Genomic DNA, 22,770 nt, shown 5'->3' with positions numbered 1-22,770 from the left:
TCATTTATGGTAGGAACAAACTATGAAATTTTAAAACTATGAATGTTATAAAATCACTCCAAGTGGGATGCCTTATCATTCACCACAGATCTCTTGGAATAACTCAGCTTTTAAGTATTTTACAACACCAGAACACATTCTGCTCCTACAAAAGCAGATGATTTGCATTATGGTTCAGTACCCTGTAAGAACAACAACAAAAAGTTCTAATTTAAATTGATTTAACTTAAAGCAGATGCAAAAGCTTTTGGACTCTGTTTCTGGCTAAAATGAAACAAATGAGATTGGAGAATGTAAAAACGCAAGGCTCTTTTAACTGAATATATGTACTGAATATATTTTAAAACAATACTCTATTCTCTCGTTAATTAAGGAGCATCTGCTTTTGAACCAAGTTTGTTCATGTCTCTTATTGCTAGAAACACACAGACACAGACACAAACACAGACATAAAGAGGGAGAGAATCTATAAGAATAAACTATATAAAATCCAGTTTTGACTGTTTGCTTGGTTGATAAGGTTGATCAGCTGTGGATATACGCTTTTCTGAAAATGAAGTTAGGACTGATGGAAATTTGTTTATACTGCAGCACAGCTCTGAAGATGACATATTCTAATTATAACAAAGAGTCTTTGGATACTTAAAAGACCCAACAAATTTATTGTTGTACTCATGCCAATGGCAGCCTCCAAGCTTTGCAGTAATAAATCAATTTGCCTTGATGTCAAAATGCTTTGTGTTATTTCTCTTTCAAAAAGCTAGCATGTTCCCTCTGGATATGGAACATTTGTTTCATTTATAAGCAACAATTAAAAAAAACCCATCCTAAAACATAATATAATCCCAGACCCTAAGATCTGCATGGCTGCTTGTAATTTACTGGGTCTAATTTCATGTATGAAATAATATAAGGACCAAGAACCTGTCAGATTAAGGCCAGATCTGCTGGTATGGACATGTCCTGAGAGCAGTACCTTCCACTGTTGCCAAGATTGCCTACCAATGGCCGGCAACCTCACGTGCGCCCAAAACAGAGATGGCAAGACACTATCAACAGAGATATGTAAGCCGTGGGCCTGCGCCCTGGAGATACAGCTGACTGTGCAAAATGGCACTCGATCCAAAAAGCTGATCCTGCACTTACGAGAATACACTAGGACAGTGATGGCTAACTATTTTGCCATCGCATGCCAGGAAGGGGGTGGCGGGGTCACGCATGCGCGTGCCTACACCCATAATTCTATGTGCCCCGCCCCTGCGACCCCCCCTGCTTCTGACAGCGATGGCCCAGTAGGCCCATTTTTCTCTCTCACCTGGCTCCAGAGCCTATGAGTCTGGGGAGGGCGAAAATGGCCTCCCCCCCCAAAGGCCCTCCGGAAGCCAGAAACAGCCGTTTACCAACTTCCGGTTGGACAGGAAGTGACATTTTTTGCTGTCCCCAGCATCCAGAGACTCCTAGAGAGAGTACAGCAAAAAAGTCACTTCCTATCCAACCGGAAGTTGGTAAACGGGCTGTTTCTGGCCTCCGGAGGGCCTGGGGGTGTGGGGAAGGCCATTTTTGCCCTCCCCAGACTCATAGAGAGGCTCTGGAGCCAAATGAGAGAGAAAAATGGGCCTTCCCCACCACCACCCAGGCCCTCCGGAGGCAGGAAACAGCAGGCTCCCTATTTCCGGTGGGCCTAGAAGACCCAAAAATCAGGTTGGCATGCACATGCGTGCTGGAGCTGAGCTTGCGTGCCCACTGATATGGCTATGCTCGTCACCTGTGGCATGCGTGCCATAGGTTTGCCATCACGACACTAGGAAGAAGAAGAACTTGTCAGATTAAGACTTCTATTAAGATCAGATGGAGAAAATTTGTTTATAGTCCACAAGATTTTCTGCTCATGGCATGGTGCCATCACCTGTATTAGGAATATCTGTTCCAAGAAACTTGAGCTAACTCCACTTAGTTCTTTTGGACATAAACTAAATACTTTTTTGTACCATATGTTGGCCTCATAGCATTCTTAAAGTAATAGAAATGGTGGATAACTGAACGTCTCTCCTTTATCTGAAAATGTGTTTCTGTACATAGTAAAAAAAAAAGATAATAGACTGCAGTCAATTACTAGTGGTATTTCAAGAGCTATAAATCACATAGCAAGCAGTGTAAAAAATGAGGAAGGATGATTGATTCCATGGCAATGTCCAAGTTTTATAGAATTCAGATACTTTGAAAATAAGCATGGAAGTGATTTCAACTAATTTTTTTTTAAAACAAGGGTAGAAGTGATTTGAATCTGAAAAAACCCCCCAGATCTAATGGACACAAAATAGAGTTATTACATGACGTATTTTAAAAAGTGACTTTTTATTTACACCAGGAAATGCTTCAGCAGTTAGAAGTTTAGATATTTGATAATTCACCTTTTTTTTGTAAAAGTATATAAATATATACACAAGCCTTTATATAAACATTATAACATGCGATACAGTAAATATTTGCTATTTTCCCATACACGAATAAGTAAAGCTTAAATACTGATTTCAAGTATTTTCTATAGAAATCTCTACAATATTACAATTGTTGGAAAAAGATAGCTCTGTTATAAACAGACTTGAAAAACAGCCAGATAAAAATGTACTGTAAGAAAATCCATCAGGATAAAATACTGTTTTATTCCCCTCCCCAAAAATAGCTTCCACATTATATAAGCAACTGGAAAATAACCTGCAAGAAGCATGAGTATATGTTAAAAAATGTTTTTAACATGTCAATTACTTTCAATGATTTGAAAAAGCTGCAAAAATGCAGCACAATTAAATATAAATGTATATAAATGATGCGTAAGTGCCCACACCTATGCAAAGGAAGGAGCCTTCCTAGTGGTACCTGATGCTTAATTGAGACTGGAACTGGAATAATATTGGCAAAAGCTGTTTATAGTCCACTTGCAAAGAATCTTGGGAATTGCAGTTTGAAGAAAGTATGTGCAAGCATTTGTCAATCACAATTCTTTTTTCTTTCTTTCGTTGAACTACATCTTCCATGGAAATGGTACAAATGTTAAACCAGCTTCAATCTGTAAATACACCCAAAGTATCCAAGGGCGTATTTTTAAATGTATACTTGGCACAATATTTTAGCTGTTTCTTTGCTGTTCTTCTGCTTGAAGACGTCTTAGGACGTACAAGATAACTTGATAGCAGAAAATGTATTGGTCCTGTAAAAGGAAGGAATTATTGCATATTCTCACAGACTATAAATGCCAAACAGAGACACATTTTGGTTGTGACAGAGAAAATTCTGCTTAACGGATTCCCACCCTTCCTTACACGACATTCTTCACCCTCAGCAAAAGATGGATTGCATCTTTTGGATGTATTTCATGGGAGGTTGCAAAATGTATGGGTAGCCAATATATAAACTCTCTTGGCTGCAACAGTGCAAGGCATTTCTCACTTCACTTTCCAATCTCACAAAACTGTATAGTGCCAGGAACATTCTTTAAAAAAATGTCACAGGGAAGGAAGTGTGAGAAATTTGCACGGATGAAAGTTCCTTTCCATCACTTAAATTTTATCCTCAGAATTTCAGCCTTTGCTTCCCGAGGGAGTTGAACATAAACATTTATTTATTTAGTTTATTTATTTATTTATTTAGTATCATATTCAGAAACTGCCCATCTTCCTCATAGATGGTTTCCAAATATGATATATATACCGTATTTTTTGGAGTATAAGACACACCTTAGGTTTTGGGGAGGAAAATAGGGAAAAAAATCTGCCTACTAGGTATTCATCTGGCAGCTTCAGCACATTATTTCACTGGATTTGAGTGTGCACACTTTTTTTTATCCCCTGATAAAAAAATCCCCTGATAAAAAACAGCTTCTAAAGCACAGCTGATCGTTGGAGGGAGCAGCAAGGAGAAAAGCAGGCAAAGGGAGGAAGATCACTTCACTTGCTAGTGCCTTGTTAGGTCTGAAAAAAAGCTTCGAAAAAGCTACATTCGGAGTATAAGAAGCGCCCAAATTTTCAGCCTCTTTTAGAGGGGAAAAATGTGTCTTATACTCCAAAAAATATGGTAAATAATTATTTTAAAGTTATGCAGAATGTTTGAAAACAAGCACTTTGCAAAGCAGGTGAGTACAAAGCAAGTTAAAACAGCTACATCTTCTGTAATGCAGACACAGCGGCTTTGAAAAGCTGAGAGAGAATCAGCCAGGTTTTGCACAGCTCTGTTTTTCAATCCTTCCCTCCTGTCTCATTGTTACTTATTTTACAACCTAATATGAAGACATTTATTTCCTGACCTTTTTTTAAAAAAACTCAGCATTTTATAGATCTCGAAACTACAGTTTGCTTTTATGTTGGTTTATCTTCTTACTGCCCTCACTTTGTAAAGTCTTTTATTCCATGATTGGTTTTATTCTCATTTCCTCCATGATTATAAAACTATCCAGAGAGTCTCAGCTACTAAGAAATACAGAAATCCAATAAAACAAACACACTTTCCATTTTCTCCTTTGCTTTCATTTTCCCAGGACTCTTATTTATTTATTTATTTATTTTATTAAATTTTTATACCACCCTTCTCCCGAAGGACTCAGCCAAAAGATAAAAACCCAATATATATACAATTAAAACAAAAAATTTAAAACAGAGCATATTACAAGATTGGCCGACATTAAAAAATTTAAAATTTAAAACCCTAAAATAATAAAAACCCCAATTAAAATTTAATAAAACTGTTAAGCCAGTCCCGCTTGAATAAATAAGTGTGTTTTCAGCTCACGGCGAAAGGTCCGAAGATCCGACACTTGGCGTAGGCCAGGGGGAAGTTCGTTCCAGAGCGTAGGAGCTCCAACAGAGAAGGCCCTGCCCCTGGGGGCCGCCAGCCGACATTGTTTGGCGGACGGCACCCTGAGAAGACCCTCTCTGTGTGAGCGTACGGGTCGGTGGGAGGCATGAGGTAACAGCAGGCGGTCCCGTAAGTACCCGGTCCTAAGCCATGGAGCGCTTTAAAGGTGGTAACCAAGATCTTAAAGCGCACCCGAAAGACCACAGGAAGCCAGTGCAGACTGCGTAGCAGTCGTGTTACGTGGGAGCAACGAGTGGCTCCCGTTACTACTCGCGCAGCTGCATTCTGGACTAGCTGCAGCCTCCGGGTGCACTTCAAGGGCAGCCCCATGTAGAGAGCATTGCAGTAATCCAAACGAGAAGTGACCAGAGCGTGAGTGACCGTGCATACGGCATCCCGGTCTTGTTGGGGCATGTTAAGAAACTAGAAAACTTGAGAAGCAGGACTATCTGTGTGTTGCAATTCAGGATAAACATACCTCAGTTTGTATCATGCCATGCCTTTGCAAACGCATCAGCCGCACCACTTCGGAGATATCAAACTGTGAAGAAAATAAAATAAATAAATAAGACACCCAATCTAAATTGCACGTTGTGAAATTTTTATGGAATTCATCCCTCCCAAAGTTTAGAACTGATGCTCAGCACCAAATATGACTCTTGGCCTTCACAAAGCAGAGGAAATCCTAGCAGATGCAAGACATCTCGTTTGCGAGAACTTTGTCTGCCTCTGGTGCCATCTTCTGATGGTTCATGATGAAGCTATAAATATATTTTAAAATCTGCAATCTGATTTAGATATTACTCCAATGTTGGGACAACAAGGCATCTGACTCAGAAGACAAGAAGCTCATATTAATAAAATCAAAAACTTCTGAAACGTTTCTCATGGGTAATATATTAAAATTGTACTGTGCAGCCAATGGACATTTTAAAAAGAGGCTAAAGGGTGATGATCAATAAACTAATTCAATATCCATTGTAAGAATAATTAAGATAAACTTCCCCAACCTGGAATTCTTCAGATGAATTTGGATGACCAGAATTCCCATAGATGGCCACCTAGAATTTCGTGAATTACAATCTCAAATTTGAAGGATTGGAGGACATTTCATGTAGGGTTTACTCACCTCGAGGTCTTGGCTGATTAAGCCCAGGACCACGTCAAGACAAATAAGCGTCCCGGATCGTCCAATGCCTGCACTGCAGTGAGTAATGATGGGTCCTGATTTGTGGATGTGCCTCATGTACGAGATGAAAGTTATCAAATTATCTGGTTCAGATGGTGTGTCATGATCTGGCCAAGCAGTAAAGTTTAAATGGGAAATATGCCGGAGTTCACCTGTCTGTAGATTTGAAATTCAAACAAGAACACATACAGAGAAATTAAGACCATCAAGTACAGTGGTGAAATCGAATTTTTTTTTTACTACTGGTTCTGTGGGCGTGGCTTGGCAGGCGTGAGATGGGAAGGATACTGCAAAATCCCCATTCCCTTCCCACTCCTGGGGGAAGGATACTGCAAAATCCCCATTCCCACCTCACCCCTGGGGGAAGGATATTGCAAAATCCCCATTCCCACCCTACTCCTGGGGGAAGGATACTGCAAAATCCCCATTCCCACCCCACTCTGGGGCCAGCCAGAGGTGGTATTTGCTGGTTCTCCAAACTACTCAAAATTTCCGCTGCCGGTTCTCCGGACTGCTCAAAATTTCTGCTACCAGTTCTCCAGAACCTATCAGAACCTGCTGGATTTCACCCTTATCAAGTATCCTGAAGAGAAAAAATCTCACAACAAGGACGAACAGTCCAATCTAACTTTAAAATAAATAAACAAATCCAATCCATAGCCGAGTTCTCTTTCCTTCATTACAGTTTCTTTCAACTTAGCATCTTCCAGATATATGGAAACTCAGCTCCCCAACTTCTCAGCTACCTTCAACCTAGAATGGTTCCAGAGCATTCCTATGTTAAGTTTCCATGGAAAACTTAACATGGTGGATATTAGCCAGAGGGCCCTGAGTTTCAACAATGGGGAAAGAATACCATGAGTAAAGCAGAAATTTTAGGGTCTAGCACCATCATGGTGAACCTATGGCATGCGTGCCACAGATGGCAAGTGGAGCCATATCAGTGGGCATGCGAGCTTAGCTCTGCCAGTTAATTTTTGGGCCTTCTGGGCCCACTGGAAGTCAGCAAACAGGCCATTTCCGGCCTCCAGAGGGCCTCCAGGGGTGGGGAAGCCCATTTTCACCCTCCCCAGGCTCCTAGAAAGGCTCTGGAGCCTGGAGAGAGTGAAAAATGGGCCTACCGGGTCATCATGTGCCAAAAGCAGGGGGAGCACGGGGGGGAGGGTCGTGCGCGCATGCACGTGGGGGCAGGGCACATAGAATTATGGGTGTGGGCACTCCCCCGCACTCCCCCCACTATTGGCACGTGATGGAAAAAAGATTAGCCATCACTGGTCTAGCAGTTATTAAAGATTAATAGTAGGTTTAGCAAATGGAATCTCAAGAGACAGACTGAAAGCATTGTAATAATGGTAGTCCTCGAGATGACCACAATTGAGAGTGGAATTTCCATCCTAAGTCATTGCAATCATAAATTAAATTGGAGCCAATTTCACAATCGTTTTTATGAGGGACATTAAATGAATCACACAGTCATTAAGTAAATCATGCAGTCATTAAACAAATCCAGCTTTCCCAATGGGCGTTTTTTGGACAGAAATCAGCAAAAAGTCTCATGATCTCCAACTCGTAATAAATGCGGAGCAGTTGTTGCCAAGCTCCCAAATTGTGAACACGTGACCTTGGGAGTGGCCCAATGGTCATAAGTGTGAGTGCAGTCATAAGTCACTTTTTCTGAGGCTGCCTTAACTTTGAACCATTTTTAAATGAATGGTAGTAAATTGAGAACCATCTATACCGCAGATGTTCAAAAATATAATCCAAGTAAAAACATGGCTAAACTCTAGAAGTTTGCTACAGCTTGCAACCACCTCTTGAGTTTCAAATAAGACCTTGGCTCATAATTTTTTAATATTTCGTTCTTTAAACATTAAGCACTTCTACAGATAGTCCTTGACTTGCAACAGTTCGTTTAGTGACTGTTTGAAATTGCAACGGTACTGAAAAAAGTGACTTAGAACCATTTTCACATTTATGACCATTGCAGCATCCCCGTGGTCACGTGATCAAAATTCAGACGCTTGGCAATGGACTCATATTTATGACGGTTGCAGTGCCCCAGGGTCATGTGATCACTTTTTGTGACCTCTGATAAGCAAAGTCAACGAGGAATCCAGATTCACTTAACAACCATGTTACTAACTAACTTAACAATTTGCAGATTCACTTGCCAAAATTGTCAAGAAAGGTTGCAAAATGGGGCAAAACTCGCGGAGCAAATGTCTTGCTTAGGAACAGAATTTTTGGGGGGTTCAATTGTGGTCGTAAGTCAAGGACTGTGAGTATTTTATATATATTTGAATTTATTTTCAACAACCCTGCAAACGAATCCTGTCTGAATCCTTTGTCCCCAATGGCAACTTCTGACATTAGATCAGCAGGTTTTGGATCCATACAAGCAAGAAAGAGGAGCAGAAGTGGTTTTTTTTTGCCCCCCTCTGATTTCTCAGACTGGGTCTCCCATAAAACCACCCTCAAGACAAGAGCCTTACCTGAATGTCCTCGAGTTCCATGATTCTAATGATGAAACCTTTGAGTTCCTGCAGCCGCACCAGAGAAAGGCGGAGTTTATCGCTGACCATTGTGGTTTTGCCCAGAGCGTTGGGCCAGTACCGCTGACATTTGACCTTTTCTCCTTCTATTTCCTGGGTCATCATGGCTATAAGAGTGCATTTCTGTTCCCAAGCCATTTGCCAGAAGTCAGCCACCGTATTAGGGAGGGGTCCTTGGCATGCTATGTAAAGATATTCTTTTGTCCCCACCAGCATCCGGATAAAACTGGCGTTGATATAGCCGCCTTCAGGCCCAAGAAGAACCCTTGTGGTGTCATCTGCAGATCCCAGCAGAGAAGGACATGGTCTTCATTAACTGTCACTATTATTATCAATTGAGCAATAAGGATGGAATTTTACCATGTACCAATTTAAAATCTAAGCTAGGTAAGACCAAAAAGGAAGAGAAAGGAAACAGGGGACAATAGAAAAGTGGGGAGAATATGCTAACATTTTAATTCCATGTACCGTATTTTTTGGAGTATAAGATGCAATTTTTCCACCCCTAAAAGAGGCTGAAACTTTGGGTGTGTCTTATGCTCCGAATGTAGCGAGTGAAACGATCTTCCACTTTCGTCTACTTTTCTCCTTGCTGCTCCCTCCCACGATCAGCTGTGTTTCAGAAGCTGTTTTTCAGGCCTAACGAGGAGTGGTGAAATCCAAATATTTTTACTACCAGTTCTGTGGGCGTGGCTTGGTGGGCGTGGCTTGGTGGGCATGGCAGGGGAAGGATACTGCAAAACCTCCATTCCCACTCTGGGGACAGCCAGAGGTTGTATTTGCCAGTTGTCCGAACTGCTCAAAATTTCCACTACTGGTTCTCCAGAACCTGTCAAAACCTACTGGATTTCACCGCTGCTAATGAGGTGCTAGCAAGTGAAGTGATCTTCCATGCTTCGCCTGCTTTTCTCATTTTTTCTCTCTCCTAGGATCAGCTCTGCTTTAGAAGCTGTTTTTTATACCCAACCAGCAAAACTAATGTGTTGAAGCTGACCAGACTAAGGACGCTAGCCTTAGATGAATACCAAGTAGGCAGATTTTTTTTTTCCTATTTTCCTCCCAAAAATGAAGGTGTGTCTTATACTCCGGTACGTCTTATACTCCACAAAATATGGTACTTATACTTAATCAAAAAGAGGGCTATGAAAATATTTACAGACCCCTCACATAAATTGTTTCAACTCCTACCCTCAAAACAACGCTATAGTGCAGTGAGACACAAGAATAGTTTTTCCCCGAATGCCATCACTCTGCTAAACAAATAATTCCCTCAACACTGTCAAACTATTCACTGAGTCTGCATTACTATTACTATTAGTCTTTTCACCGTTCCTATCACCCATTTCCTCCCACTTACGACTGAATGACTGTAACTTTGTTGCTTGCATCATACGATTTACATTGATATTGATGGTTTTTTGATTGCTTATTTGTACTCTATGACTATAATTAAGTTGTACCTTATGAATCTTGATGAATGTATCTTGTCTATTTATGTACACTGAGAGCATATGCACCAAAGACAAATTCCTTGTGTGTCTACTCACACTTGGCCAATAAACAATTCTATTCTATTCTATTCTATTCTATTCTATTCTATTCTATTCTATTCTATTCTATTTATAGTATTATTTCCAGCCCTATATCTTAACTATGAGAACTAGTTTGGTGTAGTGATTAAGGCACTAGGCTAGAAACCAGGAGATTGTGAATTCTAGTTCTACCATAAGTACAAAGCCAGCTGGGTGACCTGGGGCCAGTCACTCTGTCTGAACCCTTGGAAGGAGGAAATGGCAAACCACTTCTGAAAAGCTTTGTCTGGAAAACTGCAGATTTCTCCAGAAAGCTCCCAGGAGTTAAAATTAAGGCATACATACACACAGATGGACTGTGGGGGATTTTAAGCTTGCTTCCCCATAAACATGTGCAATTAAGAAATAAAACTGGATGTAGAGTTTATAGTTATGAACAATATCACTGACTGCTAAATTATTATTTCCCTAGGACATAATTCCTACTGAATTATTCCCCCATATGTGCCCACCCTAAAGATATGATACTATTATACTAAACTGAAGAATTAGCATGATGACTTATGCAACAAGCTATGTTTTTTTATTTTAAAAATGGCTTAATTTTCTAAGAGAACTCAGCCATACTTCTACAGGTAATCTTCTGACATAAATATTCCATCTGTTGCTGTCTCAAAGGCAGTCATTAATGACTACAAGAATTAAAAAGAATAAATTAAATAATAAGAAGGCTTTTGGAAATCAGGACTTACAAGGCAGAATGTTCTTATATCTATTCTTCTTTCTGTTTTCCTTCGTTTGGCCAACCAAACATTGATCCAGTGGCTTTAAATCATGAAGACTCTGTAATGACAAATATTCCTAAATGGATGAAAAAAATTTTAAGTCTTCTTTTGCCTTTAAAGAAGAATATATTACATTAAATGTGGTCTATATCAGGGGAAACCAACTGGTGGTCCATGGACCACTGGTGGTCCACGAGAAAATTTTGGTAGTCCACAGAAAAATTATTTGCATTTTTTATATTGCATTAAATCAGGGGTTCTCAAACTACGGCCTCTGGGCCGGATATGTGCAATGAAGGTTTGTGTTGCTGCAGAGAATCTCCCACCTCGGGGTCTTTTTGTGTGGGTTGGAGGGGAGCAGAAATTCCGACTTGGGGTCTGCTTCAGCCTCCTGGTGTGGGGCTTTGGGCGAAGGCTGGAGGGAAGTGCCTATGGTGGCGTAGAGCTGGAGGGCCTTGTTCCAGTGGAACTGCCTCATGGCCTGGAACTGGCTGACTATCTCAGCCTGCTGACCCTCCAGGCACCAGTATCTGGCCTTGCACTCCCGCAGTTCTTCCCTCTGCTTGGAAAGCCTGTGCTCCTAGTCCTCAGTGAGGTACTTCTGGTGAGCCTCCTTCTCGGTCAGATCCAATTTGAACTGAGCTGTTTTGCCAACTCTTTCTCATGGTGGCTGCTTAGCTCCAACAACTGCTTCCTGTTGGGGCCCTAAGGAACCTGGGCGGGGAGGCAACGAGTGGCTGGGAGGGGAGGGACGAGTAGAGTGACATCGAACTGGCCATGCCCACCCAGTCATATGACCACCTAGCCATGCTAACCCAGGTGGTCATTAGGCAGATCACATTAGTGGTCCGCGGGATTTAAAATTATGAATTGAATGGTCCCTGAGGTCCAAAAGGTTGGTGACCCCTGGTCTATATCACCCAGATCAACACAGATGGCTGAGAGATTTGAAGTGTGAGATAAGGTTTAGTTTAATAGCTTGATAATGAACAATTTGAATATTCAAGTAGAGCTTTAGATTGATACTCTCCTGAATATAGCTTGCAATTAAATAATTAAGCAAGGTATAAATGACAAAGAACCATGGAAATAATGATGGCAATAAAACATGGGAGCATTTAGCGGAGTAGCAAATGTAGAAAATAATTGATATTTTATAAAATGACTGAATAATTTCAACAATATTCTTATTTCTCTAGTGTCAGATAATCTTATACCTACGAGAACCCCAGTACTTATGGACATCTTGTTTGGTGCCCAATAGATCTGTGGTCAAAATGATATTCATGGAAACTTGGGTACCTGTTGGTACCAAATTACACGTAGTGCTCACCTTTACAACCACAACAGAGCTCAAATTTTCTGACAGTTGTTAAGTGAGTTACATTGCAACCGTCATATATATGAACCAGTTGCCAAGCATCTAGATTTTTTGATCGTATGATGTTATGATGTTGCAATGGTTGTGTGAAAATAGCCGTGTCACTTTTTTCAGTGCTGTTGGAGCTTCGAATGGTTACTAAACAAATGGATGTAAGTCAAGGACTACCTGTATTTTTATAATGAAGTTGTGTACAGGTGTAAAGAATTTGACAATGGGGGAAAATTAAGACGTAAACATGCATGCAAAGTTTCTTAGCACAGGTTGAGATGAACAAAGATTCTGATGAACAAAGGAAACAAAGAAAATAGTGGAGTTTTCTTTGTGGTTTGCTTATACAGGTGTTCCGTTACCCAGCTAGCCAACATCAGACTCCAAATTTTGGGCTTAGACAATTTAGAATTACGCCGACTTCAGTCTGACCTAAGCATAGTACATAAAATTATCTACCACAATGTCCTACCTGTCAGTGACTACTTCAGCTTCAACCACAACAATACACAAGCAAATAATAGATACAAACTCAAGGTAAACCACTCCAAACTCGATTGCAGAAAATATGACTTCAGCAACAGAGTGGTCAATGCCTGACTTTGTAGTTTCTTCCCCAAACCCCCAAAACTTTAAGCTTAGACTGTCTACTGTTGACCTCACTCCATTCCTAAGAGGTTTGTAAGGAGCGTGCATAAGTGCACCTGCGTGCCTACCGTTCCTGTCCTAATATTCCTTTTTACTTACTCTTTTCATGTATCCAAATCATGTTTATACTTTTACCTATTATCTTACATAGGATTGACAAAATCAATCAATCAATCAATCATCACCAAGTCTGAGCTACGAATATACTCTTCTACAGGTAGTCCTTGAATTATGACTGGACCCTTAGCAACCTTCCAACATTATGATAGACCTGCAAAATGTGATTTGTCGCCCAAATTTAAAGTTCCAACATCTGGGCGTCTCCCACAGTCATGTGACCATAATTTGGGCGTTCAGCAACCAGCCTGCATTTATGGCTCTTTGTAGCACCCTGCAGTCACACAACCGTAATTTACTATTTTTTTTACTGGAAACGGGCATTTACTTCTGGTTTTTGTTAAAAACTGTCTCATAGGAAATGATGGGTTTGCTTATCAACTGTATCATTTGCTTTAAAACCACCACAAAAAAGATAATAAAACTGGATGGTGACTTGCTTTTACGACCCTCATGACTTATTAGCAAAACTGTGGGTTGAATTACGGTCAAGGACTACCTGTTTTAAGGGAGGAAAAAACATTAATTGTAACTTGTAGTAAGAAAAAAAAAGCATTAATTGTACTTATCCTCAGGTTTCCCACTGAAGCCAAGGGGAGGACAACAGAGTATTTATTCCTGTTTTGGAGGGTTGGCCTCACAGAAGTTCCACTCACCTCAATCTCCTTAGATGGGACCCCTTGATCCAGCATGCCTCGTAACTTCTGAACAGTTGATTTTAATTTGGTTCCTGTGTAGTTGCCCGAAGGAAAAATTTGGACTACTGGAAGAGCAGCAAGTGCTTCATTGGTGATTAATGGGCAGTCTGGAACAGAAAGTAGACAGATGTATTGGTGTCGATAAAAATCCACATAAAAACTCCTTAGGATGCTGCTAACTTATGAACTATAGTAACAGTGGTCACCATGATATAGTTTGCAGGCTGTCAGAGGCTGATTAAAACATACTATGATGACAACCTTTATAAAGGCTCCCATAAATAACCCGAGTAGTAAACAACTCCTAAGCATTAAACCTCCACATTCAATGCTTAACCCTTACCACGACACTTGGATTTTCATTCAATTTACAACAGCGGTGAAATATAAAATTTGTTACTACCGGTTCTATGGGCGTGGCTTGGTGGGGGGGGTAATGTGACTGGATGGGCGTGGCCAACTTTTTTTTTTTAACTTTTAAAAGCATTTTTTTCAGCCGAAGAAAAGATGCTTTTAAAAGTAAAAAAAAAAAAAGCACCTCTGATGATCGCACGGCTCAGCTGGACATGGGGCGGGGCGGGGCAGGGATTTTTGCTACCAGTTCTCCGAACCACCTGCCACCATTGCTACTGGATTGGGTGATCCGGTCCGAACCGGGAGCATTTCACCCCTGATTTACAACATCTGAAAACTTATTTCATACTTACAAAAAAGTTGTTTCTTTCCACAACTGATCTATCACAATCCTTTTTCTCTCTCTTTCACAATGAAAACCCTCAATTATGTCCATAAATTGAAAGGACGCAACTGACCAATTTAAGGAAGGACCAGTCTAAATTACTTTGCCTTCTGGTAAATGTAGAGTTATCACATCTACCAACATTTGGGCAACCACTAGATGGAAGCAGGAGATACAGGAAACTTCAATAATTGGATGTTTTGTCATCAGCCAATTGATTCTGGCAACCTTGTTATGAATATTATAAGCAAACCTCTTTCTGTCCATCATTTTAGGAGATTTACCTCAGAATAAGAGAGCATTTGTCTTATGAGAACTAGAGCTAACTCTAGCTGCACGAATCAGCGAACTACTGGATGGCAAAGAGTGAGAACAGTCATCCAGAGTTTTTTCAGTCCTATTAAAATTACATTAAGTGGCCCAGGAAAATACTATTTGGTGGCAACAGGATGGTTCTAAATTATCTCAACCTTCATTAATTGTCTGCCTCTCATTGACAGCGGGACTCTAGATAGGTAGACCTAGAGCAGTGGCCAAAATTGTGGAAACCTTTTGGGAAAAGCGTATTTTTGAGGTTTGATGGCTAATAATACCACTTTTTTTTGGAGGGGGGAAGTTTCAAGACAATCATTATCCACTGCTGGTATAGCCTGGGAATAGCCCAGACTTTAACCCAATTGAAAATCTATGGAGCCAACTAAAGAAACTTGTTAGTCAGAAGCGACCCAGCAATAAAACCCAGTTAATAGAAGCAATCATTCCATCTTAGTTTCACATGATAACAGCTGCAGAACTGAAAGACTTGGTTCACTCCATGAGAAGACGTTGTAAGGCTGTAATTCATGCTAAAGGTTACCCAACTAAGCATTAACTGACATGGTGATAGTTTTTATATATCTCTTTTTTTTCTTTATACTGTAATTGCTATTCTAATAGCAAATCCTTCATAAAAATTATTGCATTACATTCTTGATTAAATTATCTTTCCATTGATATATAATGTTATGGTACCACTAAAAAAAAAGTGGCGTTATTAACTAGTTTTAGAAAATACACTTTCCTCAAAAGATTTCCACAATTTTGGCCACTACTGTAGACCTACATTTCCTCCAGCTTTTAATGTTCCATGCCTTAAGTTACACATCTGTTATGAGCAACCATTACAAGACACAAGAGGGTCACAAACGTGACATGTAGCTCTTTCCTGCTTCAATACATTGTACAGTCAAGCAATAGGGTGAGAAGCCTATTGCCCAAACATTTGTGAGCTGCAGTAAGTCACAACTTGGGAGGAATTCTCAGAGACCTCAAATTGTCAACAAATCCTAATTTTTAACATGAACAACAGAAAAGAGATTAAACATTTGAAAAGCGATTGGAGTCACTAATGACATTTAAATGTATATCAAATCCAATTTAATTTGTTTCATCATTTCATAGTTCTCTGTCCTGATCTTGCTAATATTTTGGAGTGTGTCTCTTTCTGAACAGAACTGTACATCTCTGAAGATGACAACAGTTGGTTTAAGGTAGCTTTCTAGATAGAGAGTTCCAGATAGTTCTTGAATATGGCAGGAATTAATCCTCAGGAATTCTACTGCCAGGTGGGGATGAAATTTATTCTTTGAAAAACTCTACAACTATAAATCCAGTTTGTTTACTATCAATATTACAGTTTGCAGGGCTGACTGACATTAAAATATGACAAATGCTGAGATTTTAGCAGTTATCCCTTTGGAGAATATAGTAATGGTTGCCTACCTTTAACAGACGGTGGCTGGTTTATTGATTCAATGGGCAACTCCTCACTTCCCCAGGTGACATCATCGTCATCTTCCTGAGCTATCAAAGGTTGCTGAGGTAATCTGGAAAAATATGAAAAATACATGCTTTTGAGACAAAAAAATAGATATCTCTCTCCTAAAAGTCAATAATAATTTTAATTGATAGAGGTTATGAAGTGTAATGGAATTATTTTCTTAATCAGAATGCTGGGTATTAAAAAAGGTGTTTTTTTAAAAAAAAGATATGTCACCTACATTCTAACAGATCACCTTACTGGGTGTTTCATGAAAGGGGATCAAAAATAAAGAACAATCTAAAAGTAGCAGGAGAAAGTTGAGTCCTGTAGCTTGTTATCTGAAATCCAATAAAATAAATCCATCACCTCAATTACTGATATTAAAAGGATTGCATCGTTTTTTAAGTGAATGGATTGCTGCTGCTAAATCCTCAAATGGAAAAAATTATGAATTCTTACTGAGAAGGCAATAATCCAAGGCAGGCAAACATGTTCAAGCTCATTGATTTCAAGAAGTTTTTACGGTTTTGGTTTGCGGCCATCAGGTAAATATTGGAACAGTGAAGAAAAACAGGCCACTGTTGAGTCTGGTTGATTAATATTGGTAAAGATTTTGCCATAAACTGGAAGAGATGAATAAGTGGTAGGCATTTTCTGAAATGAATATGTGTTGTAAAAAGAGTAATCATAGTTAATTTGGGAAAGGCTTCAGCTGATTATCTTCAGAGGTGGTATTCAGCCAGTTCGTACCGGTTCGCATGAACTGGTAGTGGCAACTGCAGTGGGCCTGTCCCCCCGCAATGCTGTCCTATTTAGCCATGTTTTCAAGGCTGGTCACACGCGTGGAAGGTGCTTAGGTAAGCAAAGTGCATGTGCAGAAAGCCGGGCGCAGGTGCGGAATGGGTGAAGCAAGCGGCAAACCTGTGGTAAGAATATTGGAACCCACTGCTGATTATCTTGTTAGGGGGAAAAAAAATCACTGTCCCATCGTCTTTTGGAACTTTTTACAATTTGTGTCCAAAATCTCTGTGGTTTACTGGGTATTTCCAAAAGGTATAACCTACCATTCCTATGAAAGTTGGACCATAAGAAAGGCTGAGTGCCAAAGAATTTAGGCCTTTGAACTCTGGTGCTGGAGAAGACTCCTACGAGTCCCTTGGACTGCAAGGCAAACAAGCAAGTCAGTCCTAGAGGAGATCAACCCTGACTGCTCTTTAGAAGGTCAGATCCTGAAGGACTCACTGGAGAAGAGCCTAATGCTGGGAAAGATTGAGGGCAAAAGAAGAATGGGAGGACGGAGAACGAGGTGGCTGGATGGAGTCACTGAAGTAGTCGGCGTGAGCTTAAATGGACTCCAGAGAATGGTACAGGTTAGGAAAACCTGCAGGAACGTTGTCCATGGGGTCGTGATAGATTGGACACAACTTTGCAACTAACAACAACAACCATTCCTATTATAAGTGTTTATGTATGTCCCCTAGGAAAGGACTCACCGTTCACACATCCTGTTGCCATTGCAATGTTCTTCAGAGCCATTTATTTGGGTCTGCTAAGGAAAAAGGCAGATTAGAAAAAATTGCAATCAAGTAGAGACCAAACAAAGAAAAGGGAATTTCCAGACTATAAGAAATTTCCCTGCCTTTCTGCAACAGGTTTCTTTTAGTGAAATTTCAGCCAACCTGACATGATGCTGGAACCATCGACCATGGTATCCTGCTGCGCCGGTTGGAGGGGTTGGGAGTGGGAGGCACCGTTTATCGGTGGTTCTCCTCCTACCTCTCTGATCGGACGCAGACGGTGTTGACAGGGGGGCAGAGATCGACCCAAGGTGCCTCATGTGGGTGCCGCAGGGTCGATTCTCTCACCCTCCTGTTCAACATCTATATGAAGCCGCTGGGTGAGATCATCAGTGGCTTTGGGGTGAGATACCAACTGTACGCTGATGATACCCAGCTGTACTTTTCCACCCCGGCCACCCCAGTGAAGCTGTCAAGTGCTGTCCCGGTGTCTGGAAGCCGACGGGTCTGGATGGGGAGGAACAGGCTCAAACTTAATCCTCCAAGACGGAGTGGCTGTGGATGCCGGCACTCGGTACAGTCAGCTGCAGATGCGGCTGTCTGTCGGGGTGAATCATTGGCCCGATGGAGAAGGGACGCAACTTGGGCGTGCTCCTGGATGGTCGGTTGTCCTTTGAAGACCATTTGGCGACCGTCTCCAGGAGAGCATTTTACCAGGTTCGCCTGATCCGCCAGTTGCGCCCCTTCCTGGACCGGGATGCCTTATGCACAGTCACTCATGCTCGCTACCTCTCGCCTGACTACTGCAATGCTCTCTACATGGGGCTCCCTTGAAGAGCACCGGAGACTTCAGCTAGTTCAGAACGCGGCTGCGCTGGTTATTGAGGGAGCGCCTCGAGCTCCCATATAACACCTATCCTGCGCAGACTGCACTGGCTACCTGTTGTTTTCCGGTGCGCTTCAAGGTATTGGTTACCACCTTTAAAGCGCCCATGGCTTAGGACCGGCTATCTACGGGACCGCCTACTGCCGGCTTCTATCTCCCATCGTCCGCACGCTCCCACAGAGAGGGACTCTCAGGGTGCCGTCAGCCAAACAGTGTCGACTGGCGGCCCCAGGGGAGGGCCTTCTCTGTGGGGCTCACCCTGTGGAACGAACTTCCCTCGGACTTTGACAATTACCTGACCTTAGGACCTTTCACGAACTTAAAACTTATTTATTCCGTATGGCTGGACTAGCCTGATTCTTATTTTTATTGGATGGGTTTTAAAATTCTGTGATTTTATGGGAAGTACGTTTTTAATATTTTGGCATTTAAATTAGTTTTTTAAGGGATGTTTTTAATTATTGTATGTATGTATATTTTATCTGCCTGTTCACCGCCCTGAGTCCTTCGGGAGAAGGGCGGTATACAAATTAAAATATTATTATTATTATTATTATTATTATTATTATTATTATTATTATTATTATTATTATTATTATTATTATTATTATTATTATTATTAAGATTGCTAACGTTTTAATTATACAGCCTATTTGCATACCGGTAAGTATCTACTTACCACAACTTTTCAAAGTTAAAATGAATCTCCTGCCTGAAAAACTACTTACAACCTGTTTTCAAAGTTACAATGGCTGCACCTCCCCTGCTATTACATGATCACATTTTGGACCTTGGAATCTGAACCACCCGTTTGCAGTGTCCTGTGGTCATGATGTGACCATAATTTCTGGGGTATTTTTGCTGAGTTTTGGCATTTACTTCCTGTTTCTGGCAAAAAAACCCTACCCATTGGATAAAATCGATTTATTTAATGACTGCATCATTTGCTTAATGACTATCATACAATTTAAAAAAAAAAATTAGTTCCATAATGTTTTGCCTTACAACCACAACAATTTACGACTGTAATTCCAGGCTCAAATATGTGATGAATAGACAACTCCCCCAATGTATTTTTGGTCTTGTTGGACCATTTTGCAGGAGGTTTTTCCATCAAGGGGACTCTAGGGGGCGGTGCTCATCTCCGTTTCAAAGCTGAAGAGCCAGCGCTGTCCAAAGACGTCTCCGTGGTCATGTGGCCAGCATGACTCAACATTTATATTAGAGCTTCAGTGATTAGTTATACAGGTTTGTTATATTAGTTATACTGAAGATACGAGGAAGTTAAGGTTACGATTTGACTTTACTGAGGCAAATTAATGGGACAAATTTTATTATGTCATCATTTTACATTCTGTGGTAGTCTTACATTATGTGATGGATGAAATTGTCTTTACAAAGAACTTATCCACTGGAATATAAAGAAGTGAGAATTAGGGTTTTGATTAATTAAGCACTTTGGTGTCTGTCTTTCTGTCTGTTTAGCAGGGGTGAAATCCAGCAGGTTCTGGAGAACTGGTAGCGGAAATTTTGAGCAGTTCAGGGAACCGGTAGCGGAAATTTTGAGTACTTCGGAGAACTGGCAAATACCACTTCTGGCTGGCCCCAGAGTAGGGTGGGAATGGAGGTTTTGCAATATCCTTCTCCCAGGAGTGGGGTGGGAATGGAGATTTTGCAATATCCTTCCCCTGGAGTGGGATGAGAATGGAGATTTTGCAGTATCCCTCCCCTGCCATGCCCAACAAGCCACAGCCACACCCATAGAACCGGTAGTAAAAAAAAAATGGATTTCACCACTACTGTTTGGGTACTTTTTCTGTTTGTTTATTTGTTTGGCATTAGTCTTATGAGGCACAGATAGGACTCGATTGAGGACTGTTTTTTAATATTTATTTATTTATTTATTTATTTTATTTGATTTTTATACCGCCCTTCTCCCGAAGGACTCAGGGCGGTGTACAGGCATGATAAAACCGACAATACAATATACAGGTTTAAAATACGATTTAAAAAACTTATTTAAATTAGCCTGGTGATTAAAATTTACCATACTAAAAAACCCCGTTTAAAATTAATAAATTAACATTAAAATCCCAATTTAAGCCAGCCCCGCGCGGATAAAAAGATGAGTCTTCAGTTCGCGACGGAATGTCCGAAGGTCAGGTATTTGGCGAAACCCGGGGAAGCCTGCTCCAGAGTGTGGAGCCCCACAGAGAAGGCCCTTCCCCTGGGGGCCGCCAGCCGGCATTGTTTAGCGGACGGCACCCTGAGAAGTCCCTCTCTATGGGAGCGTACAGGTCGGTGGGAGGCGTGTGGTAACAGCAGGCGGTCCCGTAAGTACCCAGGTCCTAAGCCATGGAGCGCTTTAAAGGTCGTAACCAACACCTTAAAGTGCACCCGGAAGGCCACAGGCAGCCAGTGCAGTCTGCGCAGGAGCGGTGTTACATGGGAGCTACGCATAGCTCCCTCTATGACCCGCGCAGCTGCATTCTGGACTAACTGAAGCCTCCGAGTGCACTTCAAGGGGAGCCCCATATAGAGAGCATTACAGTAATCCAAGCGAGAGGTAACGAGCGCATGAGTGACTGTGCATAAGGCATCCCGATCAAGGAAGGGGCGCAACTGCCGAACCAGGCGAACCTGGTATCAGATATCAGATACACATTTAGCTCACCCCTTCATTGGACAGGATGAGAGCTTAGCCAACAAAGACAAGGAGAATGCTGGGTAAAAAAAACCTGGGTCTGCAAAAAAAAAGTATAGAAATAATTATGATACCTCTGAAAAATCTTCAGGCAAAGATGACCCATCATAGTCTGTGTCCTCTGATTTTTCTACCAAAAGTTTCCCATTTGTCTCTGCAGAAAGAGAAACACACTGTAGGAAAAAATGGCAACATAAAACCTACAGGCTGACTTTAATTCACACACCAAATATAAATGCATGCATACCCATCTGTTGTAAAATAACAAAGGCCTGGAAACCCAGAAAGTCACTCCCAATTATGTCTTAGGGATGAACTTGGAAAATGAACAGGGACAATATGGATGGGATTGGTGGGGAGAAACCCACATTAGTCTTGGAGACTTACCGTATATACTCGAGTATAAGCCGATCCGAATATAAGCCGAGGTACCTAATTTTACCACAAAAACTGGGAAAAACTATTGACTCGAGTATAAGCCGAGGGTGGGAAATGAGGCAGCTACTGGTCAATGTAAAAAATAAAGATAGAGCCAAGTAAAATAACATGAATATTTATTTGAACGAAAAACAATAAAAGTGCAAAAGGGGGTCCCCAAAAAGAATATGGTATCAAAAATACAGTATCTTTAAAAGTAACAGCAACCAAGCTAACGAGAGCTAAAATCCCTCAAAACTGGAGTTCTCCTCCTCATCATCTGTTTGTCCAAACAGAGCTTCAGCTACTTCAGCTTCTGTGATGTTATCCGCATATACGTTGTCGACATCACTGAGTTCACAGTCGTCATCATCACTGCTGTCACTCTCATACAATGCGCTGTCTTCACTGCCATCCATAGCATTACTAATGCCACATTTCTTGAAGGCACGTTGCACCATGTCCTCTGGAATATCTTCCCATGCATCACGAACCCACTGTGCTATTAGTTCTATGTCTGGCTTTCTCAGATTTCCAACTTTTGTCAGACGAGCTTGACCAGATGTCATCCATTCATGCCACATCCTTCGCACATGGTCCTTGAAAGGTTTATTTAAACTGACATCTAGGGGCTGCAATACAGATGTAAGCCCACCTGGAATAACGGCCAAAGTGACTTGAGATGACTTTGCCAATTTTTTTATGTCATCAGATGTGTGGGCTCTGAACATATCCCAAACTAACAGTGATCTTCTAGTCCAGTCCCCACTCCTCAAGCAAGAGATCCTATACTGTTTCAGACAAAGGATTGTCCAGTCTGTTCTTTAAAAACCCTCCAGGAATGAAGTGTCCAATAAGGTTCAAATTGCAAGTACCGGTAGTCCTCAATTTAAGACTGCAATTGAGCCCAAAACATTGTTTTGTTATTTTTCCCTAACTGTATGTATCCCCTGCCCCCATTTTAC

At 41.1% G+C, this 22,770-nt stretch overlaps 1 protein-coding gene across 8 annotated transcripts in view; it reads right to left on the bottom strand.

Annotated features, from left to right (window-relative positions):
• Window positions 1-2,336: 2,336 nt before the first annotated feature.
• The window catches only part of PTPN13 (protein tyrosine phosphatase non-receptor type 13), a 199,086-nt gene continuing 178,652 nt past the window's right edge, over window positions 2,337-22,770 (bottom strand). For 6 of the 8 annotated variants that reach the window (XM_058192069.1, XM_058192076.1, XM_058192074.1 and 3 more), the window contains 9 exons: window positions 21,463-21,542; window positions 17,775-17,830; window positions 16,242-16,345; window positions 13,700-13,848; window positions 10,874-10,964; window positions 8,530-8,867; window positions 5,978-6,193; window positions 5,327-5,389; window positions 2,337-3,208 (listed from right to left, as the gene is read on the bottom strand). In XM_058192069.1, the coding sequence (XP_058048052.1) occupies window positions 3,128-3,208; window positions 5,327-5,389; window positions 5,978-6,193; window positions 8,530-8,867; window positions 10,874-10,964; window positions 13,700-13,848; window positions 16,242-16,345; window positions 17,775-17,830; window positions 21,463-21,542 (1,178 nt within the window). In that variant the 3' untranslated portion in view covers window positions 2,337-3,127. Of the gene's footprint in view, window positions 3,209-5,326; window positions 5,390-5,977; window positions 6,194-8,529; window positions 8,868-10,873; window positions 10,965-10,989; window positions 13,543-13,699; window positions 13,849-16,241; window positions 16,346-17,774; window positions 17,831-21,462; window positions 21,543-22,770 lie in introns of those variants that run through there. The other 2 variants (XM_058192073.1, XM_058192077.1) reach the window with 2 other exon arrangements.

The sequence above is a fragment of the Ahaetulla prasina genome, chromosome 8 (assembly GCF_028640845.1).
Source record: "Ahaetulla prasina isolate Xishuangbanna chromosome 8, ASM2864084v1, whole genome shotgun sequence".
In the NCBI taxonomy this organism is placed as follows: domain Eukaryota; kingdom Metazoa; phylum Chordata; class Lepidosauria; order Squamata; family Colubridae; genus Ahaetulla; species Ahaetulla prasina.
The sequence above is the reverse complement of the archived record's forward strand: the minus strand, read 5'-3'. Positions and strand labels throughout refer to the sequence as shown.